General features: G+C 33.8%; 2 protein-coding genes across 3 annotated transcripts; one reads left to right on the top strand and one right to left on the bottom strand.

Annotated features, from left to right (window-relative positions):
• Nucleotides 1-200: 200 nt before the first annotated feature.
• Nucleotides 201-1,373, top strand: LOC131604275 (uncharacterized). The gene has a single exon (XM_058876727.1). It carries the CDS (start codon nucleotides 201-203, stop codon nucleotides 1,371-1,373), a length of 1,173 nt encoding a protein of 390 aa, XP_058732710.1.
• A 220-nt stretch (nucleotides 1,374-1,593) lies between these two features.
• LOC131606340 (uncharacterized) lies at nucleotides 1,594-4,478 on the bottom strand. Of its 2 annotated transcripts, XR_009284806.1 has the most exons (5): nucleotides 4,226-4,478; nucleotides 3,486-3,652; nucleotides 2,215-3,199; nucleotides 2,032-2,081; nucleotides 1,594-1,832 (listed from the first exon to the last, which is right to left on the bottom strand). XR_009284806.1 is itself a non-coding variant. In XM_058878589.1 (4 exons), the coding sequence occupies exons 1-3, from the start codon at nucleotides 4,374-4,376 to the stop codon at nucleotides 3,059-3,061; spliced, it is 459 nt and encodes a 152-aa protein (XP_058734572.1). In that variant the 5' UTR covers nucleotides 4,377-4,452; the 3' UTR covers nucleotides 1,594-1,832; nucleotides 2,032-3,058. The 2 variants fall into 2 exon arrangements, 1 of the variants encoding a protein (XP_058734572.1); XM_058878589.1 differs by having other exon boundaries at nucleotides 2,032-3,199; nucleotides 4,226-4,452.
• Between the last annotated feature and the right edge of the window lie 15,455 nt (nucleotides 4,479-19,933).

The following is a 19,933-nucleotide window of genomic DNA, read 5'->3' as shown; positions in this document are numbered from 1 at the left end:
TGGTTTTCTGGTTCCTTGCACTAGGGATATGTTTCTGTTAATGATGGACCTGTTGGTTTTAAGTCTAGCATGAGATTGTTGATGTAGTTCTAATGCAGCTGTATTTTGTTTCCCTTTTTGTTATTATTGTTTTTTTAGGTTTTTTTGGTGTATCTTTGTTCCTCTTGTATTTTTCTTGGGGTGTGAAGGATGTTAGTGATATGAATAGAGCTTTACTTCTTAAATGGAAATGGAGGATTCTTATGGAGAGACAAGCCATATGGAGTAAATTTTTAGAGTTTCGGTATCGTAAGCCTAGATTGATCGTTCAAGCAACAAAGGATGTAACATCGAATTTTGAAGACGCTATTTGGTGGAGAGATGTTATTTCTAATGATTTAATCTTGGATAGATTTGAAGAAGGTTTTCCCGGGTGTGTTAAAAGTATTATTCGTAACGGTAAGAACATCCTTTTTTGGCATAGTGTTTGGTTGGGGGATCATGCTCTTCACGTTAAGTTCCCGGAATTGTATGATATCTCAACAAGAAAACTGTGTTCTGTTTCGGAAGTGCGGCAAGTGGTGGATGGTTCTGTTTTCTGGGATCTTGATTTCTTGTTCGCAGCTGACAGCAATGTCATTGCTGCGCCATCTGCCAGCGACCTCCACAGCGGCGATGGGCTGGTTTCGGTGTTGCTGCAGCTCCATGCGGTGAACTTGCAGCATCTGCGGGACTGTTTGATACAGTCTAACCACGGGCAGACTGAGGAGGAGGACCAGCACATAAGGAATCTGAACAGTTCTGGACTGTATTCTGTTAGCAGTATTACTAGCCTGGTGGGAAATAGTAAGGATAGGGCTTGGAACAACAACTTGATAAAGCAATTGGAGGTAATTTGGAATACTAATCTGCCGATTAGAATTAAATTATTTGCTTGGAGAGTTTTAACGGATAAATTGCCGGTTAAGGAGATTTTGATTCAAAGGGGAGTTTCTAATTTCCCTTCCGTCGGTTGTGTTTTTTGTTCGAACCATCAGGAGAATTCCAATCACTTATTCTTTGACTGCTATATTTCTAAAGAAATTTGGGACAAAGTGCTCGCTTGGTTGGGGATTGAATCAAATCTTTCTTTTCTTGATTTGTTGAGTTTCGACGCTATTCAATTAAAGGTGAAGAAAGTCAAGGTGAAGGATAGGATTAATGTTATTTGGGTCGCCACTCTTTGGAGCTTGTGGACCATGAGGAATGCAGTTATTTTTCAGGATAAATTATTTAGCTTTGATGAAGTGTTTTACAACATTTTGTTTCTCTCTTGGAGATGGCTTTCTTTAAGCCATTCATTGGTTGTTGCCAACTTTTATAAGTGGTTCAAAAACCCCTTGAATTGTATCTAATTTTGTTTTCTGTGTGTAAGGGTTGCACCCCTAGTGCGATTTCTTAATGCATTTGCCTATTGAAAAAAAATCTTTGGGCACTTCTTGTACTTTGTATTATGTTTCATGAGAATAACACTCCCATTAAAATAACACTCACATTATTGAAAAGTTTAAAATACTACTAAATAAATTAAATTAAAGTTAAATCATTACATCTTTCTCAAACTCAATTGCTTAATTTAGTAAGAGAATTTGACTTTCTTCATCATTAATTTTTGCTGCTAATTTTATAAATCATCATTGATAAAGTTCAAAGTAGAGAAGAAACCAATTAGAAGAGGTTTTCTCAAAAAATAAATAACTTCAACATTACTCAAGATAGATGACAATACAAAGTTCTATAAATGATTAATTGCAAATTCATATTTATCCCTTCGCTGTTTAGCTTCCACATAACTTGATTTTTGCTCTATGTACCTACAATATTAAATCAAGTGATGAATATACGACACTAAAATTTAAATTAGCAAAAAAAAGTAACTAGAATTACATAAAATGATAAGAAGTATACATAATTACATTTACGAATTCAATTCTTTGATTTTCAATTCTTATATGTAGATTTTCATAAAATCAGTTCTTACTATTCTCTACTAAAATACAATAAATATATTACCTTGTAAGGCATATAGTGCTAAAAATGATGATTTTAATAATAGAGACTCCCTGTGGATGAAAATTAAATAAAACAAAAAAATAATGAGAAATGTTAATATTAAGTCATATCATATAGTACAAACCATGTGCAAACTTTTAGACAAAAAGTCTATGAGAAATGTGTATGTCATTCATAAGATACCTTTCCACCAATCTCCTCTTGAAGCTAGGGGTGGTCAAAATATTTCAATCCGGCCCAAACCGTCCTATCCAAAGAGCCCGATGGCATGCGGGTCGGGTCAATCGGGTCAACGGATAACCGACTTGAAAATAAATGGGCTCATGTGGGTTAACTAGGTCGGTTTAGGATGCTAACATTTGGCCCAGCATAATCCATAACCGACCGACCTATGAAGGGGGTTAATGGGCTACTGTGTTAAAGAGTTTACCTGCTGGCCCAATTGAAAACAAAACACCTCACATATTTTCAAGCTTCACTTAGTCTCACGCTAGGCTTTCATTCTCATCCACACAACACAAGTACATAGAAAAAATCAACATCTCTCTTCGCTAGGGTTTTGGTTCCATTAAACAATCTTCAATCACCATCGCCGTTTCTTCATTCATGAGTACAACCACGCCACCACCAACCACCATCACCAACGCTGTAAGTGCTTCTTCATTGTCTCTTCTCTCTTTCTCCTTTTCTTTGTTTCTCTCTTTCTCTCTTTGTGTTCAATATTCAATAAAGATCAAGGGCTTCTTAAAAAATAAACTATGTAATTGTCTCTGTTTCTGAAATGATTTAGTCTTTGTTTGTGTGTTTAAAACTGATGGTTGCTACTCTTTCTTTGTTTGCAGGATACATCACTTCCAGGAGAGTGTAGATTTGAACAAAAGGATACTAAAAATTGTTTTATCAATTCAAAAGTTACCAAAATATATGGACTGGAATCAAATTGGGGCTTTTTTGAATTAACCGATTCAACCCACCCGATTATCTGTTAAAACCGATTAAACCGAAACCGACTAAACCGAAAGAGAATTCAGTCGAAAATGGGCCTATGATTTTCAACCGTGGGCTTTTTCGGATTGAGATTTTGGGCCCGATTTCCGACCCAACCCGACCGATGTCCACCCCTACTTGAAGCAATTCCCAAATCATCTTCTTCTCCAACATTTTTGGGCTGTTAGGCAAAAAATATTATAGTTATTCTCCTAGAAAATAATATACATTTATTTTTCACATTAAAATAAAATAAAACCCGAATACTTGAGTTTTAATTTAATTAATTGATAGAAGGAAAATTAAAAAAATATATCTAATATATTATAAAATTTAAGAAAAAGAATATATATATATATATATATATATATATATATATATATATATATATATATATATATATATATATATATATATATATATATATATATATATATATATATATATATATATATATTACCACTTACAAATAAGTTTTTCCCTTCAATTTGAGCATGATGAATAATATCTTGGCCACCATAAAATATTGATGAGCTGAGATTACATGGTTCAATTCTTTGATTTTGGTAGATGGAACTCTTATCTTCAGTTTGTATTTTCTGAGATTCACCACCACAGGCCTTGAAAATGACATCTATATTCAAGTGAAAAGTGAGAAAAAAATATATTATGTGGTTAGGCGACGCCGTTACGTTATCGGATGCTGAAATAAGAAACTATTTGGATCATTTTGAAAAAATTAAGGCGGTAGACGAAAGATTAACTGTTGGAATAATATGGCTGGCGGTGTTATGGAACTTAAGGAAGATGTGAAACGCTATCTTGTTCAGAGGTCAAATCTTTAACTTTGACGAGTCTTTTAGCGCAATTGTGCTCGGTTTCTGGAAATGGTTTAGGTCAATGAATGCTTCTTCTGTGGCTTGTAATTTTCACTATTGGAACATTCTACCTCTATCTTGTGTAAAGAGGTAATGTCCTATCCTTTGTAATCGTTACTTTGTGATTATATATATACCATAACTTTGAAAAAAAAAAATTATGTCACTTTGTCAAAATTTTACCTTAAAATATTTAATTTATATGCAACAAACATTCAATGAATTTTTTATACTCATTAAACCATTAGAAATAAATGATTGACTCATGATATATCTAACTTAAAAAAAATAATTCAAAAATATAGTCTAAAAGAGTGTATGTATATTACCAGGTGTTCCAAGTATAGAGTCCCATTTCTCCTTGATAGCTTTGTCCCTCACTTCATTAGGAGATGAAGAAGATGAGTGTGTCTCTTTGGAGCCAGAGAGCTCAGAAACAAATGAAGAAGAAGAATCATTTTGGTTACTTTTTCTTTCCATTTTCTTATTATATTATCAAAATCACTACTTCAACTCTTGGTATAAACCATAGTGAGAGTGTTTGTTATATATAGACAATTCTTTCAACCATATTATTTGATAAAATGCCTTAAAATAATGAAAGGATAATTATGTTTTTTTAGGGAAAGAAGAGAAACCGTAATAGAAGAGAAGAGAATACAGAAATGGAAATAAAGAAAAATATATATAAGTCTAAAATTTTTTTATAAAGATTTATCACTTATAATAGAATAATTTTACAAATATTTCATAGTTGTCTCTTACTTTTCTACTTGTTTGTTTTATGTTACTGAAAAAACAAAGTCATGTGTGTGATAGTAGTTCTCTGTAGGGAGGGACCATGCATCTTTTACTCCCAGAAGTACCTATAGCGAATAAAAAATGATGTCTTTGTCTTTTAGACTGCAAAAGTAACATTCCGTGTGTATTGAGACTTCCATTTATGTGTGTGTTGTAAATTGTAATGAGTATTGACACTATTTTTTCTACCTTCAATGATCACAAGAGAATTTCTCTCATTTTTTTTATATTTTATTTATTTATAACCTTTTTCAATTATCGTTGTCTATATAGAAGAGTTAATTGTATTAATTGTGTATTTGTTAAAAAATACAAAAATAAATGAAGTAGTTAAGAATCAAGTGTGAGGAAGAAATTTCACATTGATTAAAAAATAGAAGAATGAACACTTTATAAGTGAGAGAACTCACATACCTATCGAAGGTAGCTCATTCGATTGGTCCGGAAAACCGATATGACTTCGTTTATTCAAAAGTAGGGGTGGCAAAACGGGCCCGGCCCGCGGGGAAAGCCCGTTTTACCCGCACTTTTTCGCGGGGCGGGGCAAGGTTTTAGGCCCGCTCTCTTTAATGTGCCCGCCCCGCCCCGTTTTTTTGCGGGCATTTGTTTTATCATAGAATTTTACTATTTTTAGGCCTAAAAAGCCGAATGCCCGCGGGCTTTCCCCGCCCCGCCCTCACTTTTTTGCGGGGCGGGGTAAGGTTTTAGACCCGCACTCTTAAAAAAGCCCGCCCCGCCCCGCCCCGTTTTTTCGTGGGCTTTTGCGGGGCGGGCCTAAACGGGGCGGGCATGCCCGTTTGCCACCCCTATTCAAAAGTGTGGAAGGTAGGTTCCTCTTAAAGTTAAAACTTTTGGATGGAGATGTTTCAAGAATAAGATTCCGACAAAAAATTTGCTTTTGAATCAAGGTATTCCTTTATCCTCTTCGAATCTTGTTTGTGTTTTTTGTGAAGAGCATACCGAAAGTTCTTACCATTTGTTGTTGGATTGTCGGAAGTCCGAAGCGGTGTGGAAGAGCATGGCTAGTTGGATAGGCATGAATTAGGAAAAACCTTACGACATTATGGAGAGTTTTTGGAATTGGAGTAGTTTTTGCCGTAAAAAGAAAGTGAGGAGAGGTAAAGAGGGAAGCATTTGGTTGGCTATTGTGTGGAGTATTTGGATTAGTAGGAATGAAATTATATTCAAAAACTCCTCTTGTGATGTTAATGATATAGTTTGGTCTTGTAAAATGCTTGTTTGGAGATGGTATTTTGTAGGAAAATTAATCATCCCAATTGCAACTTTTATGAGTTTTGCAAATCCCCTTTGTATTACTTAGGCTAGGTTCAATTTGGTGATTAATTTTCTGTTTGGGCGTTTTCCGCCTTTTGTAATCGAGTTTGTAGAACTTTCGTTCTCTATTGAATTTAACTTGCTTACAAAAAAAAAAACTCACACACCTATCACCTTAAGATTTTGAGTGAATATGTAGTGTGTCTCTCACAGAGGTGCGTCCCAAATTAAAAAATGCTCGCTCGTTAACCCCTTGTGTTACCTCCAACAATATGTTCACGTGAGGATTGTGAGAGACCTTATGTTTTTTTTTTGAAATTTTTGTTAATTAAATATGGGCTTAGAGGTTAAGACCTTTATACATATCCCCTACCCTTAGGTCTGTCTAGGAAACAGTTTTCCTGGTTTCCTCAAATAACGTGCGAAGAGAGGAGATTAGTTCTCCTTTGAATCATGGGGGGAATAATTTCCCCCTCTGACTGCCTCCTTATATCGTTATTCCTCAAACACCACATTGCCCACTTGTGATAAGTGGGGCCAGGGCCGGCCCATAGGCTAGGCAAGTGAGGCCTTTGCCTAGGGCCTCAATTTTTTTTTCTTTACTTATACATATATTGTACCAATGTTATGCCATTAATTAATTATTAGATTTGTATTGCTATGTACTGTTGCATATAAGAAGCCAAAGATGTACATTGCACCTCAGCACTTATAGCAGCATCATTTTAGTGGAGTAATTTCACTATACAATTTTTTTTACTTTAGTGTTTCTTTCTCTTTCACTATTGTTATCCCTCCCATCACTTTCATACTAGCCTTGGCTGTCTCTTTCTCATCTCTCATTAAAGTTTTACAAAGAAAAACTCAATTATATAAAAAAACTTGTAAAGAAAAATGACAAAAAAAAAACAACAAAGGCAAGATTAGAGAAGCATTAAAAAAATTATTTATTTGATATTTTATCTCTTAATTTTTATGTTTAATAATTTTATTTGTTTTAATTTTATTATTGGTGAATTTCATTTGTATATTGCAAAAATATTTTTAAAAAATGTCAACTCGGAAGAAACAATTTGATGAGATTATTAACAATGAAGTTGTAAAATCTATTGAAGAATCACTTCATTTTAAAGTAGATTCGAACAATTTAAGATATATAGTGATATTTTAAAAAAATTTATTTAGCTTTGAGATGTTAAAATCCATTGAAGTTGAAAATTTAAAAGAAAATTATTTAACTTTGAACGATCATAAATTAAATTTATTTATGGAACTACAAAGTTTAAAAGAAATAAAAATAGAAAATGATACACTCAGATATACTTAATTAGATAAGAAGATTTGATTCTTTTTCAAATGCGTATATTAATAATTTAATAAATAATTTTACATTTTAAAAAACTCATAAAATAAAATTTTAATTAAAAAATATTTTTAATTTAAAAGGCCTCATTTTAAGATCCGCCTCGAGCCTCAATATATGTTGGGCCGGCCCTGAGTGGGGCAGCTCATGGACGGATCACCAAAGGTTTTGGGCGATCACCTTATAAGCACCCATGCAATATCTGGAAACCAACATTCTGGTATGCACTTCGCTTATGTCATGGGCTATTTTATCATGGACCATCCAATTTTTAGACCCTATAAAATTATCCTAGTCCAGAGTCCATCAATCACAAGATCTTAGAAAAGAAGAAGTGTTAATTTTAGAGCAATGACATCCTAAAAATTCTAAGATCTCTAAAGTGAAGCTTCGGGCCACACTACAAGAAAAAGCGCATTTAGCCAGGGGTTTAACCCCTCACTAATGTAAAAAACCCCTCACAAATCTTAAATTTGCGAGGGGGCGGCTCCCCTAGCTAAAATAGTGGTCGCAAATATATTGCGTGGGGCTTACCACCTAGCTAATTAGCTTGGGGCTTTCCTCCTCGCTAAATGCAAGCAGTAGTTCTACTTTTGCAGTCTCACATACGTAGGCGCAGAATAGGTGTCATAGAGTGGTGCAGTGTGTCAGTACTTAGCTTGGGGTTAAGCCCCTGGCAAATTTCATGCATTTTGGATTTTAGTGAGGTAAACCCCTCACCGATTGTTGAGTTGTTTTTATAATAATATACCTTTATTTATTATAATTATAATTATTTGTTATTAATATATTAAATATATAATGTTTTAATTATTGTTGGGAATATTAGATAATTTTCAAAATCAATAAATATACTATTTATGAATATTAATTTTAAAAATATTTTATTTAAAAAATAATTTTTAAAAAATAAATTGCTTATAGTATATAAATGTAATAAATATTAATTTCTAAAATATAAATATACATTTTTTAAAGTATATAAAAATATACCTTTTTTAAAAATAAATAACACAAATCTACTAAAGTTACTAGAGGAACGAAAGAAAATCAACATACAACAGGCGATGGATAAAGCGGCATGAATATATACTGCTTTCAAAAATTTCAAAAACATATACCGCTTTAAAGAATATAATGCTTTCAAGAATATACCGCTTTTAAAAATTTCACATAGTCATAGCAACCACGCATATATTTACATCTATCACAAACTATTATATTTTATCTTTAAAAAAAAATGCACCTGAAATAAATGGATAAATTTGCTCCAAAATTTGAAGCTTTACTCCAAAATTTTACTCCACTAAAGAAACTAATTGATACATGAAACCCAAACATTAAAAAAAATAACATTATAATTAACTCTTGAAAATAAAATAAATATAAAATTGAATCATTGAAATAAAATAATTACTTGATATTTTTGATATAATAGTTGATGGAATAAGAGTGTGAATTTGATTGTTGTTGAGAGGAAGAAGAAAAAAATGTGAAGAGAAAATGGTTTTCAGAATTTTAGTAAAAGTTGAGAGGAGGAAGAGATGTAATATACTAGATTGAGAGAGGTGGGTAATAAATGTAGTTGTTGATGGGGCTCCCCTGTTAAATTGGCACGCCAGTCTGCCACAAATGTGCCGCTTTGAAAACACAAATTTGGCACGCCAATTTGTCACAATTAATGGATGGGACTACTTTTTCAATTTGCTTGGGGTTACCCGTGGCAAATGTCTACTTTATCTGACCATTGATAAAATAATGCTTCACCTTTTCAGTTGTTTGGAGGTACCCCTTGCAATGTATTTTTTAAAAAATACAAAATTTTATCTCTATAATATTTTCGAGGGGTAAACCCATAAAACATAATTCATTTTTATTTTTTTAAAGTTTGTGCATTGCGAGGGGATTAACCCCAAGCAACGTTATTTATTAGTTAGGGGTTTTACCCCTGGCAAATATTCCTGGCTATACAAATGATTTCTTGTAGTGCCAGTCCCTCAAGCGTGGCTTGGGGAAAGACACTTGGGTGTCACTCAAGAAAACAAGTGCAATATTAAATGCTCATGACGAGTCTATCTTGAGAAGTCAAGTCCTATGAGGACTTTTGGTTACCTCACATGTGTCATTATGTGAGACGTGTGGCGGCTCATTTCATAATCGTTGGTGCCTGCATAGGAGAAGACAATGATGGATAATGTGAACTAGGCTTCTAACCTTAAAAAAGGTGATCCTCGACCCACATTTTGTCTAAACTTTTCCAATGCTCCGCTTCTTGTAGCTCAAGTTGCGTTGAAACCTTCTCTAGCTTAGCTCAGTCTTCTTCCTTCGCAAATTGGTATAACCATTTCTTCAACTTTTTTTCACCAAAAATGTCGACTATTAGGGTGTTAGATGATAGGGGTAAGGTGATTGAACCTTCCAATAGTAGGGAACTTATGTAATTGTATGAATCCTGCTTGAAGAACGCCAGGCGAGTTAGTGGAGAAATCAACTATAAGAAACATATAAACCTATCTAGAATGGAGGATTTTGAGATACATTACACCTGTAAGTAGAGAGTGGCCTCCTTCAAGAAACATCTAAACCTATCTAGAATGGACTATGAGGGGGAAGTGGTCTTGGAGCGTTGCTTTGAAGTGGAGTGGGTTAACATGGTTACCCTTGAGGATTCCCTCACGTCTTCTTCTACATGTACCTTACCTTCGTTCATGACCTTGAAGTGCTCATACCTTTCACTCATTTTGAAATAGAGGTTCTCGCGACCATTAATATCACCCCTCGCAGATAACCCCAATGGTTGGGCCTTCATAAGAGCATTCAAGATTATATGTTTGTGCATAGAGGTTAACCCCACCATATGGATCTTCTGTTCTTTCTATGGTACTAAGGAAAGACCAAAAAGTGGTTGGGTGACTATAGGCCCTTTGTCGGGAACAATCTTGTTAACCCCCATCGCAACTATTACAAAAATTATAAAGATAGGTTTGTGAGAGTGAGAGGAAAGATGAGGCATCTATGGTCATCATTGGGGTAAATGGTGCATACCATTTTCCCCTATATTGGACGAAGAATCCCAAGTGCATAAATCACTTTGATTTTGAGTTCTTAACCATCACGAAGAGAGGTGGTCAATGTCTTAGATGACTTTAATATCATGAGTTGCAAGGAGATTGTGGAGCTTTATCGAGGCGATGATTACAAATTTGATGATTACATGCGGAAGTTTAATATTTGTATGTGTTTTTAATAAAGGTTATTTTATTATTTAATAATTACCATTACTCTTTTTTTGGGCAGAAATAATGGCCTCAGTGAATGTCACTATTAGGAAAGCTCGCTTTGCAAAGAAAAAGGTCACTCATGGTAAGCAGTGGATTGATGACCTAAAAGCCACCAAGGAAATATCTTGATTAAGGGATGAAAGAGAGGCGTCGAGGATGCCCTAGTCAGTATTATACTCCTTAAGATGATGAAACCTGAAAGGCTTTGAGGGAGTTCGTCCTCCACCCCGAATTAAAAGAACAAGGGAACAATGCCTATGAAAATTGTTATTTTGTAGAACAATACTGAGGCCATAAAATAAAACTTAAATGTGTTACCCCACCATACTTATGGAACAAGATTATGATGCCAAGAGCTACGCCATCATTCCCTCTCCTTCATTGAAGACTTTCCCAATGACTTCAAAGTTGTGTGACAAATAGGGGTCATATATATAGTCTCTTAGGGCTTAATGGATCCTTCATTGAAGACCTAATATAAAATTTCCTCTAAGGGAGGAAAAGATCCTTCATTTAAGGCCCAATGTAGTATTGCCTCTCAGGAGGAAAGTATCCTTTATTGAAGGCCCCTCGTGAAATTTATTTTCCTAATAATTATTAAATTTATTCACTTAACAAAATCTAATGTTGTTGCGGTATGGTTTCTGGCTAATAATATTGAAAATAACTGTGTAAGTGTGATGATCTATCAAATGACGGAGATCAAGAAGAAAAATATGTGTGTGTGTGTGTGTGTGACACATGGTTGCCTGATAATAAAGATCTTGGAGCATGTTGGCTTCAACCTATAGTAAAAATTATCACAAAATGGATACACTGTGATAGAAAAAAAGCACTATGGGCTGATGAGGTTGAAAATCAACAATAGAGTGTTGTCTTAGAGACCTCCAAAATAAAGAAGAACCTCTACAAGCCAACCTCAACAAGGAGACAATGCAACTCAGTAGGATTTTGATTATGAAATCTCTCACACTAATTATATAAATTATCTCCTTAACACTATTCTCTAAAACCAAAAAATCATTATAAAAGATAAACAAGCTCAAATTAGGATGCAAAGAAGGACATACTCAGAAGTCAGTCACATAGCCAAAAAGCTCGCCAAAACTAGAATTGAATTTACATATTTTCCAAGCATTTTAAGCGATGATTAGGAGAAGATTGATTAGTTTTTGCTTTCTATTTCCTTATACTTTTTTAAGAAATGAGTAATGTCTTTCCTTATCTAGTAAATATTATGTGATCAACGTGAATTATGTGATTGTTTTTTTATCATTCTTTTCTCACATATTTTTCCCTCCTTCTTTGTATTTCAAAGTGAGATAAGTATACACTCAGAGAGGGTAGAGAATACTCTCTAATCATGTGAGGGGGAATTTAACTACTCCAAATCTATCCTTTTGTTTTCTCATTTTCCACCTCTTTAAGATATGCATTGTCATCATCAAAAAAGGGGATGAATGTGGATCCATGTGCTTGCAGATACTATCAAGTCCATCCAAAATGGTAGAATTGATATCAAAGTGGCAATCAACTGGTTGGTTTTAATGATGAAAACACATGATATCATACTATATTTAGTGAAGTCCTTATCTCTTAGAGATAGCTCAAGCGATCGAAGGTTCTCTTAATACCAATATGTTTTATCAAGTTATCATTTTGAAGATTCTTATGTTCATATGCCTAGAAGACTTATTTTAAACATCAAACAATCTTTTTGAAGTCAACTATGCCATCTAACGATGTTAAAGTAAAGACTTATGTTTCAAGATCCTATAATGGTCTGGTCTCTCAACTCTCTGATGATGGTAATCAACTTGAAGATATCTCAATCCTCATTAAGCTATAAGAATCAAGGTTCTTGCAAGATAATGATTCCAAGACTTGAAACTTCATAGTTATGAAAGAGATTAAGTGTGAAAGCTTGCTTGGGCATGTTTTCCTGAGTGGCCAGTATCTTGTAGCTGCACAAGGGTATCTCTAGAATTACTTAGGAAAAATCACACACACACGTACTTAAAACCTTTGAGGAGTCCTTATTAATTTGTTAAAACCATCTAAAAATGTATTTAAGCCCCAGCTAATTGATTAGGAAACTATTTGATCAATTAGAAGCATTTTTTTACAAAGAATAATTGATTAAAGTTAGAAATCAATTGGAGTAGTCTCTCAAGGAAAGGTTTTGAGATTAGCCCATGTAAAATTTCTCTCAAAGTCCGTGAGCTCATCTCAGTATAAAAGCTTTATTTTGTTTGAAGTTAGCATGTGTAAAACCCCATCTCGATTTGAAGCTCTATTTAGTGAAGTCCTGTACCAAATATCTGTTAGGTTTGGAGGATAACCACTAAAAACTCCAAGTTTGTTTGTAAGAAGATTGGTGGAAAAATCTATAAAAAGTTCAACAAGACATATTGAAAACTCTTAGGAAGAAATTCTTAGAGAGAGGATTAGGTAACCTTCATCTAGACTGAACCTCTATAGTTTTTCTTTGTCTTTCTCTTTCCCTTATCTCTTTTTTTTCTAGTTGTTTTCTTTCTTATGTTTTTCCATCCATTTCTTTATTTTGCAGCCTATTTCTTTTTTTTTTGTCTTAAACAATTTTATACTTTGATTTTCTCACATATTTTTTTAATCGAAGATTTTCAAAGCTTCACAATTCACCGCCTTCTTGTGTTTGGAGTCCCTTGTCCAATAAAATATATTGAGGATGAATAGAAAACACCTACATTCCAGCTCAAGATATCAAAATAGAAAGCATAGTCAATTTACTAAGTACCCTATTTTAGAGTATATCCTTATCAGTGGCGAAAGGGATCCAATTTTATTTGAAGAAGTTAAAACTCATAAGGATTAAATCAAGAAGAGATGGATTCATTTTTGAAAAAAGATACTTATAAACTTGTGAAACTTCTTGAAGGTTAAAAATCCTTGAAATATAAGTGGGTGTTCAAGCTCAAGAAGATGGTGACCAAGTGCCGCAAAAAGCCTTGAAAAATAAATGGGTGTTCAAGCTAAAGAAGATGGTGACTGAGTGTAACACCCCGATATCCGCTACACGCATCAACCGTGTCGACCAACCGAGCATGTCACCAGCTTAATCAATAATCCCCCTAGGTCCGCTTACCGGTAGCTCAATTGGTAGCAGGAATTGCTATGAATACGTACTTAACCCCTAGGTACGTGGTTCGATTCCTGCGGGAGGCAAAAACAATGTTTCCTGGGTAGCCGGTAAGCGGACCTAGGGGGAGTATTGATTAAGCTGGTGACATGCTCGGTTGACCGACACGGTTGATGCGTGTAGCGGATATCGGGGTGTTACACTGAGTGCCGTAAAAAGCCTTGAAAAATAAGTGGGTGTTCAATCTCAAGAAGATGGTGACCAAGTGCCGCCTACAAGGCGCCACTAGCACCTATACGATCTCAAACCTAGAGTCGGCGAGGGGTTGCTTGGATGAGACAAGTGGCATAATGCCTGAGACCACCATATTTTTCCATGTAGCACTTTCCCTGTTTGCCTCCTTTGTTGAGTTTAATGTTTTAAAGTCTTTATAAATGCTTATAAAGTAACCACCACTTTTTATATGGGACTATTGACAATGCATTTATTGTCAGTAACTCAATTGCACATTTTTTTTGTCATATTAAAACACACCCATGTGAATTGATTGTCCATAATTTCCAACTTAATAGCATATGGAACATGTTCTAGAAATATTCAACATGAAGGATGCCAATCCATTTAGCACATCGTTGGTCAATCACTTTAAATTTTCTTACTAGTCAAGGTGAAAAAGAATTTATATGACTACTATACCTTACACCTCAGCAGCAGTTGGGAGTTTGATGTATGCAATTGTTTCCAGTACTAGGCCAGATATTGCTCATGAAGTCTAGTTGTTAGCAGGTTTCATTCCAAACCAGGTAAAAAACATTAGGTAGTTGTGAAGTGGATTTTGAGGTAGCTAAAAGAAAATTCTAATAAGTGTTTATGCTTTGGAAGATCAAAACCAATTCTAGAAAGCTACACAGATGCATATATAGAAAGTGGCCTGAACAATAGAAAATATGAAAGCTATTTTCTTCTATAGTAAGAGTTGTATTTTATAAATCTAAATTGTAGGAATATGTTGCCTTGTCAACTATCGAGGCAGAGTATATTGTCATGGTTGAAGTAGGGAAGGAAAAGCTTTAGTCTAAAAGATTTCTTCACCAATTGCAAATCAATCAAGAAAGATACTGCGATAGTCAAATCGCTTTGAAATTGTTACGAGTCCCACATCGGCCAATATATAGTCTGAATATGTCCTTATAAGTGGGGACAATCCTCACCCTACAAGCCGATTTTGTAGAGTTGAATTAGACCCAACCATATTTTTTAACAGAAATTGAGTAAGAATGCGATGTACCACATACCCTAGTAAAAAGCATATCAATTTCATATATAATTGATTGCATTAGGCTGTGGAAGAACAATAATTTTAGTTAGAAAAAAATCACACTGATAAAAATCATGCAAATATGTTGACAAAAGTTGTAATACATGAAAAACTTCATCTTTATGTTAAGTTGATCGACATGGATCAAAAGTGAATGATCTAAAGATATCTCCCTTTATATGTGAAGGGGAGAATTGTTGGTTCCACCAGGTGTGGATATTGTCCAACCAAAGGCCAGAGTCTCATGTGCATTTAATGCATGAACACATATTCTCTTCTAATATATTATTTTAAAGTTATATTACAACAATTCTTGACAAAGTTGTACTATATTCACATTGTCTGATTATATGCATTAAGCATAGAATATTTCCTTCAAATGTGTTATTTTATATATTTAGAAGATAAAATATTTAATAGAAAGCACGAATTAATTTGATTGATTATCTATAACAGTTATTTCTATATGTACTTAAAGATATATTTTATAATCTACAGTCAAAAAATAATATTTAGTTTAGGTATTATACTAAAATTGGTAAATTTTATAATAAAACATGATTTTATATAGTATAATAGATATTAAATGTTTGATGTAAGTAATTACCTATTTTTATGATCATGTGTTTTTTATGTTACATTATATTAATAAAATAATTACATTGTATTATTATTTTATTTTATTTCTCAAATAAAATCAATTTTATTAACAATAAAAAAAAATAATGAATAAAAACAAAATAGAAGTAAAAGGAAAAAAGGTCAAGCAATGACCAATATGGAATGCAGAATACTGTATACGCCACGGCATTTATCAATCTACACTACATATAAGGAAAACCAACTTGAATTATTCAACAAGTTTTCAACACCATCATTTTCATGTCAATTTTATGTTCCTTTTATGTTAACAGTCAAAACTAGAGTCAAAAGTACTTGTATAGAGAACATGCAATTAACGATCCTCATGGACCACATTATTTTGAGGCTTACAAGTTTGTATAAGGTTCTTTGTATCTAACTCTATATTCTATACTCTCAACTCCACTTAATTTAGGTGCACGAGCAAAAACTTTGTGTAATGGAGCACTATTGATTTGAGCACGATACCGTATATAAAAAGAGAGGTGTGTTATTTTTACACTAAAATTTACACCCAAATACTGTTTACTGTGTTTATATGATGAACAGTGTTTTTTATTAAAAATATATATATTTTATGAACAATATATGAACAATGTCTGTGAACAGTATTCGTGAACATTATATGAATAATGACTTTTAATAACAAAACAAAGTTGGTTAATGCAATGTGAAAAATTGGTTAATGAAGTGATGGAGTTGGTTAATAAACACCCTGATATTAAAAATAATTTTTAATTGTAAAACAAAGTTGATTAATGAAATATAAAAAGCTGGTTAATAAAGTTATGAAGTTGGTTAATAGATGGTCCAGATTTTTAGCAGTTATGAAGTTGGTTAATGAAATTTATGAAATTGATTATAGAGTTATGAAATTGGTTAATAGACTGTCCAGTTTTTTTTAGGAGTTATGAAGTTGATTAGTAAATAAAAAATTTTTGAAAAATATATATTATTATAATTTCACTGTTCACCGTATTGGTGAACAGTGAAATACGGTGTAGGTGTAAGAATGAGTGTAAGAATAACATTTTTCATAAAAAGCTTTACTGATATTTTGTTCAACTTGAGAATTAGTTGAAAATTCAACTAAAAGTCGCCAACAATGTTTTTGTACTTATTTTGATATAGGTCTTTTGAGAGGGTTTTCTCCAGAATACCTGTACATTCAAAAGCTTCTACCTCTACCGATTAGGGGTTAATTTCATTAAAGGTAACATGAACTGAATCTTTCTATAGTTAGGGTTTGTTTTTTAAAAATTTAAAAATCATTACTAGAAGTAGAATATCCTAAGAATAGACCTTCATCACCTTTAGCATCATATTTGTCAAGGTTATCCTTCTTGTTATTATGGACAAAGCACTTGCGTTCGAAGACATGGATGTGAAAATTATTACATATGCTTCCTTCCGTTGTGTAATTCATAGGGTATTAGCTTTAAAATTGGCCTTATCAAGACACGATTAATTACATAGCAAACATCGTTTACATCATCGACCCAGACATATTTAAGAAGTTTGGTTTCTTTAAGCACCATCCTTACTAGCTCTTCAAGAGGTCTATTTTCCCATTCAATTACCTAGTTTTGTTGAAAAGTTTATGGATACGCTTTGTGCATTTCTCAATATAAAAGTTCTCGATTCCCACATTTTAAAATTTACCTCAATGATCACTTTAAATGGATGAAATGCTTAAACCTTTTTTGGTTCTTAATCACATTGGCTAATTTCTGATAGGCAATGAAGGAGTCCATTTTTTTAGACAATAAAAATGTCCAAGTATCGCGAGAATAATCATCCACTATAATAAGGACATAACTCATAGTTCTCAATGTGCTAAAAAGATCCATATGCAAGTGTTGTAAATGCCTATTTGTAGAAATAATATTTTTAATTTAAAGAAAGTCTTTACTTGCTTATCTTTTTTACACACGTCACATAACTAATTCTTTTCAAGATGCAAGTTTGACAAACTGATTAGTGATTTCGGTGATCTACTCGTGGACATGGATTATTTTCATATGCCATAGTCATAATTTGTCCTCTTTACTAAAAAGACAAATCATAATTGAAGGTAACTTATTATAGGATAAAATAAGTTTGTGACCTCCTAAATATATCATATTTCAATTTTAGTCCCCCAAAAAAATTTCTTCAAACATTTATCCCCATAAGGTTTTTCGTCCACACTAATGGCCCCTCTAGTTAATTTTTATTTACAAAGGATGAAATGACACGCCACGTGGCATGTCACCATGACAAAGATGATGACATAGCCTGACACATGGTAGTTTCTAACCCTTTTATATTAATGAATTAAATAGAGACGAATAAATAGGACACCAAATTTGTCGTATAAGATAAAAAAGATGAAGATTCATAACTAAAACCAAAATATGTCATTAAATTCGTCGTAGAACATGAATATTCAAAGCGAAGCGGAAAATATTTCGCTAAAATCATTGTATAAGATAAAGTTTCATAAATGAGCCTAAAATTTGTCACTAAAAGTGAAGTGTCGCAGAAGATGAATATTTTTAATTGAACCTTGTATCCGTCACTAAAATTGTCACAAGAATAAAAAGACGAGTAAAGCACTAAAATTGTTGTAAAAGACGACTAAAATTGTCTCTTTTTTTCATTCTTTTTTCTTTTTTTTGAACAAGTCGTATGAGACGTCTTCGATTCGTTGGAAAGATTGTGACTGCCTCATTACTTGGTTGATGAGGGATAACCATTGTGGTATTGACTTTCCTCAACCATTTTGAAGGATAACCATTGTTATATCCTTATATGCGTGCTCCTAATGAATTTTGAACACTCTATCAGGTTAACTGAACACTACCCTGCCCCTGGGTTAAATGCGAGGGTTTTTCGTATAGACAAATAAACTCCTACTTCAAGGCTCAAGGGGGTTAACGAGGGTTTATCATCCTTATATCTCCAATGTTTAGGAATTGAAACAATGCATGTACATCATCAACAGGGTTTTACTCGAAAGCACATCATTTGAGATTATGAGTATTATGTGTTCGTCATTCTCCCTTCGGAGTTATCATGCTTTATCGTCGAGAGTTTGGCATCACAAGCAAAGAAAAACATGCTAGAGCGAGGCCGAATGAATTTTTTCAAGACAAACATATTCAATGCATCATTATTATAGTTCAAAAACAAACAAGTATGACATATAAACAGTATTGAATCAAAACAAGAAAGACTACGCATGAACATGCATGATGATATAGAGATTGTCAAAGTTGGGGATATTTTCTCCGTATGGACCTATTGCTTCAGAAGATCCATTGAGTCAAGGGAGAATTTCAAATCTGACATGCAGGTGTGAATGTGACAGCCTTTGCGCCAATCAGGTCTTGAACCTTTGCGTCAATCAATCGAATGGCCAAGTGCCCCAAAGTGGAAAGCAAACCAAGCATTCGTATCTAAAACTGCAGATTATTTCTAGGAGAAGATTCTGACGAAGCCACACAAAAGTTGTGAGTACCCAGCTTTAGGGATTTGAGGAAGAAGATGAGAAACTAGTTGTCTAGTTCACAACATTAGAACTGAATTTGGTTGCAACTTTGTCTGAAGAATTTTGACTTTCATCTCTGGATACCCTTCTGTAAGAATCGAGCTCACCATATCCAGCGGGTCATAGCCTCTAATTCGGGGTACGGTACTTTTGAGTTTAAAGGCATATGGCTAAAGGAAAATAAATCCCCTTGCCCCTTGATAGGAACTGTACCTTTGATTTTGAAGGTATCTGGCTAGAGGAAAATAAATCCTCTTGCCCCTTGTTAGGAATCTGGCTCTTGATGATGGCCCCTGGAATTGCGCGCCCTAAATACTTGAGATCCTTGAAAAAGGTTAGTTAGATGATGAGGACGAGTAAGTCCTACAAAGAGTTCAAGTTGTTAGTGTACACACATCCTGCAAGGAAACCAAACGGTTAGGGTATAAACAAATCCTGCAAGGAAACCAAACGGTTAAGGTGTAAACAAATCCTGCAAGGAAACCAACAGTTAGGGTATAAACAAATCCTGCAAAGAAACCAAACGGTTAGGGTATAAACAAATCCTGCAATGAAACCAAACAGTTAGTAGCACACACAAGCAAGTCACACAAGTGTCCTTAGGTTTAAAGGCTTGCATGAAGTCCATAGGTAAGTACCCTCCCCACTGAAGTTTAGTTGGTTCAACCTGTCCTATATAAAGATCGGGTTCTAGGGAGCTCATATCA

Source organism: Vicia villosa, linkage group LG5 (assembly GCF_029867415.1).
Source record: "Vicia villosa cultivar HV-30 ecotype Madison, WI linkage group LG5, Vvil1.0, whole genome shotgun sequence".
In the NCBI taxonomy this organism is placed as follows: domain Eukaryota; kingdom Viridiplantae; phylum Streptophyta; class Magnoliopsida; order Fabales; family Fabaceae; genus Vicia; species Vicia villosa.
Note: the sequence above shows the minus strand (reverse complement) of the source record. Positions and strands in the feature narration are given on the sequence as shown.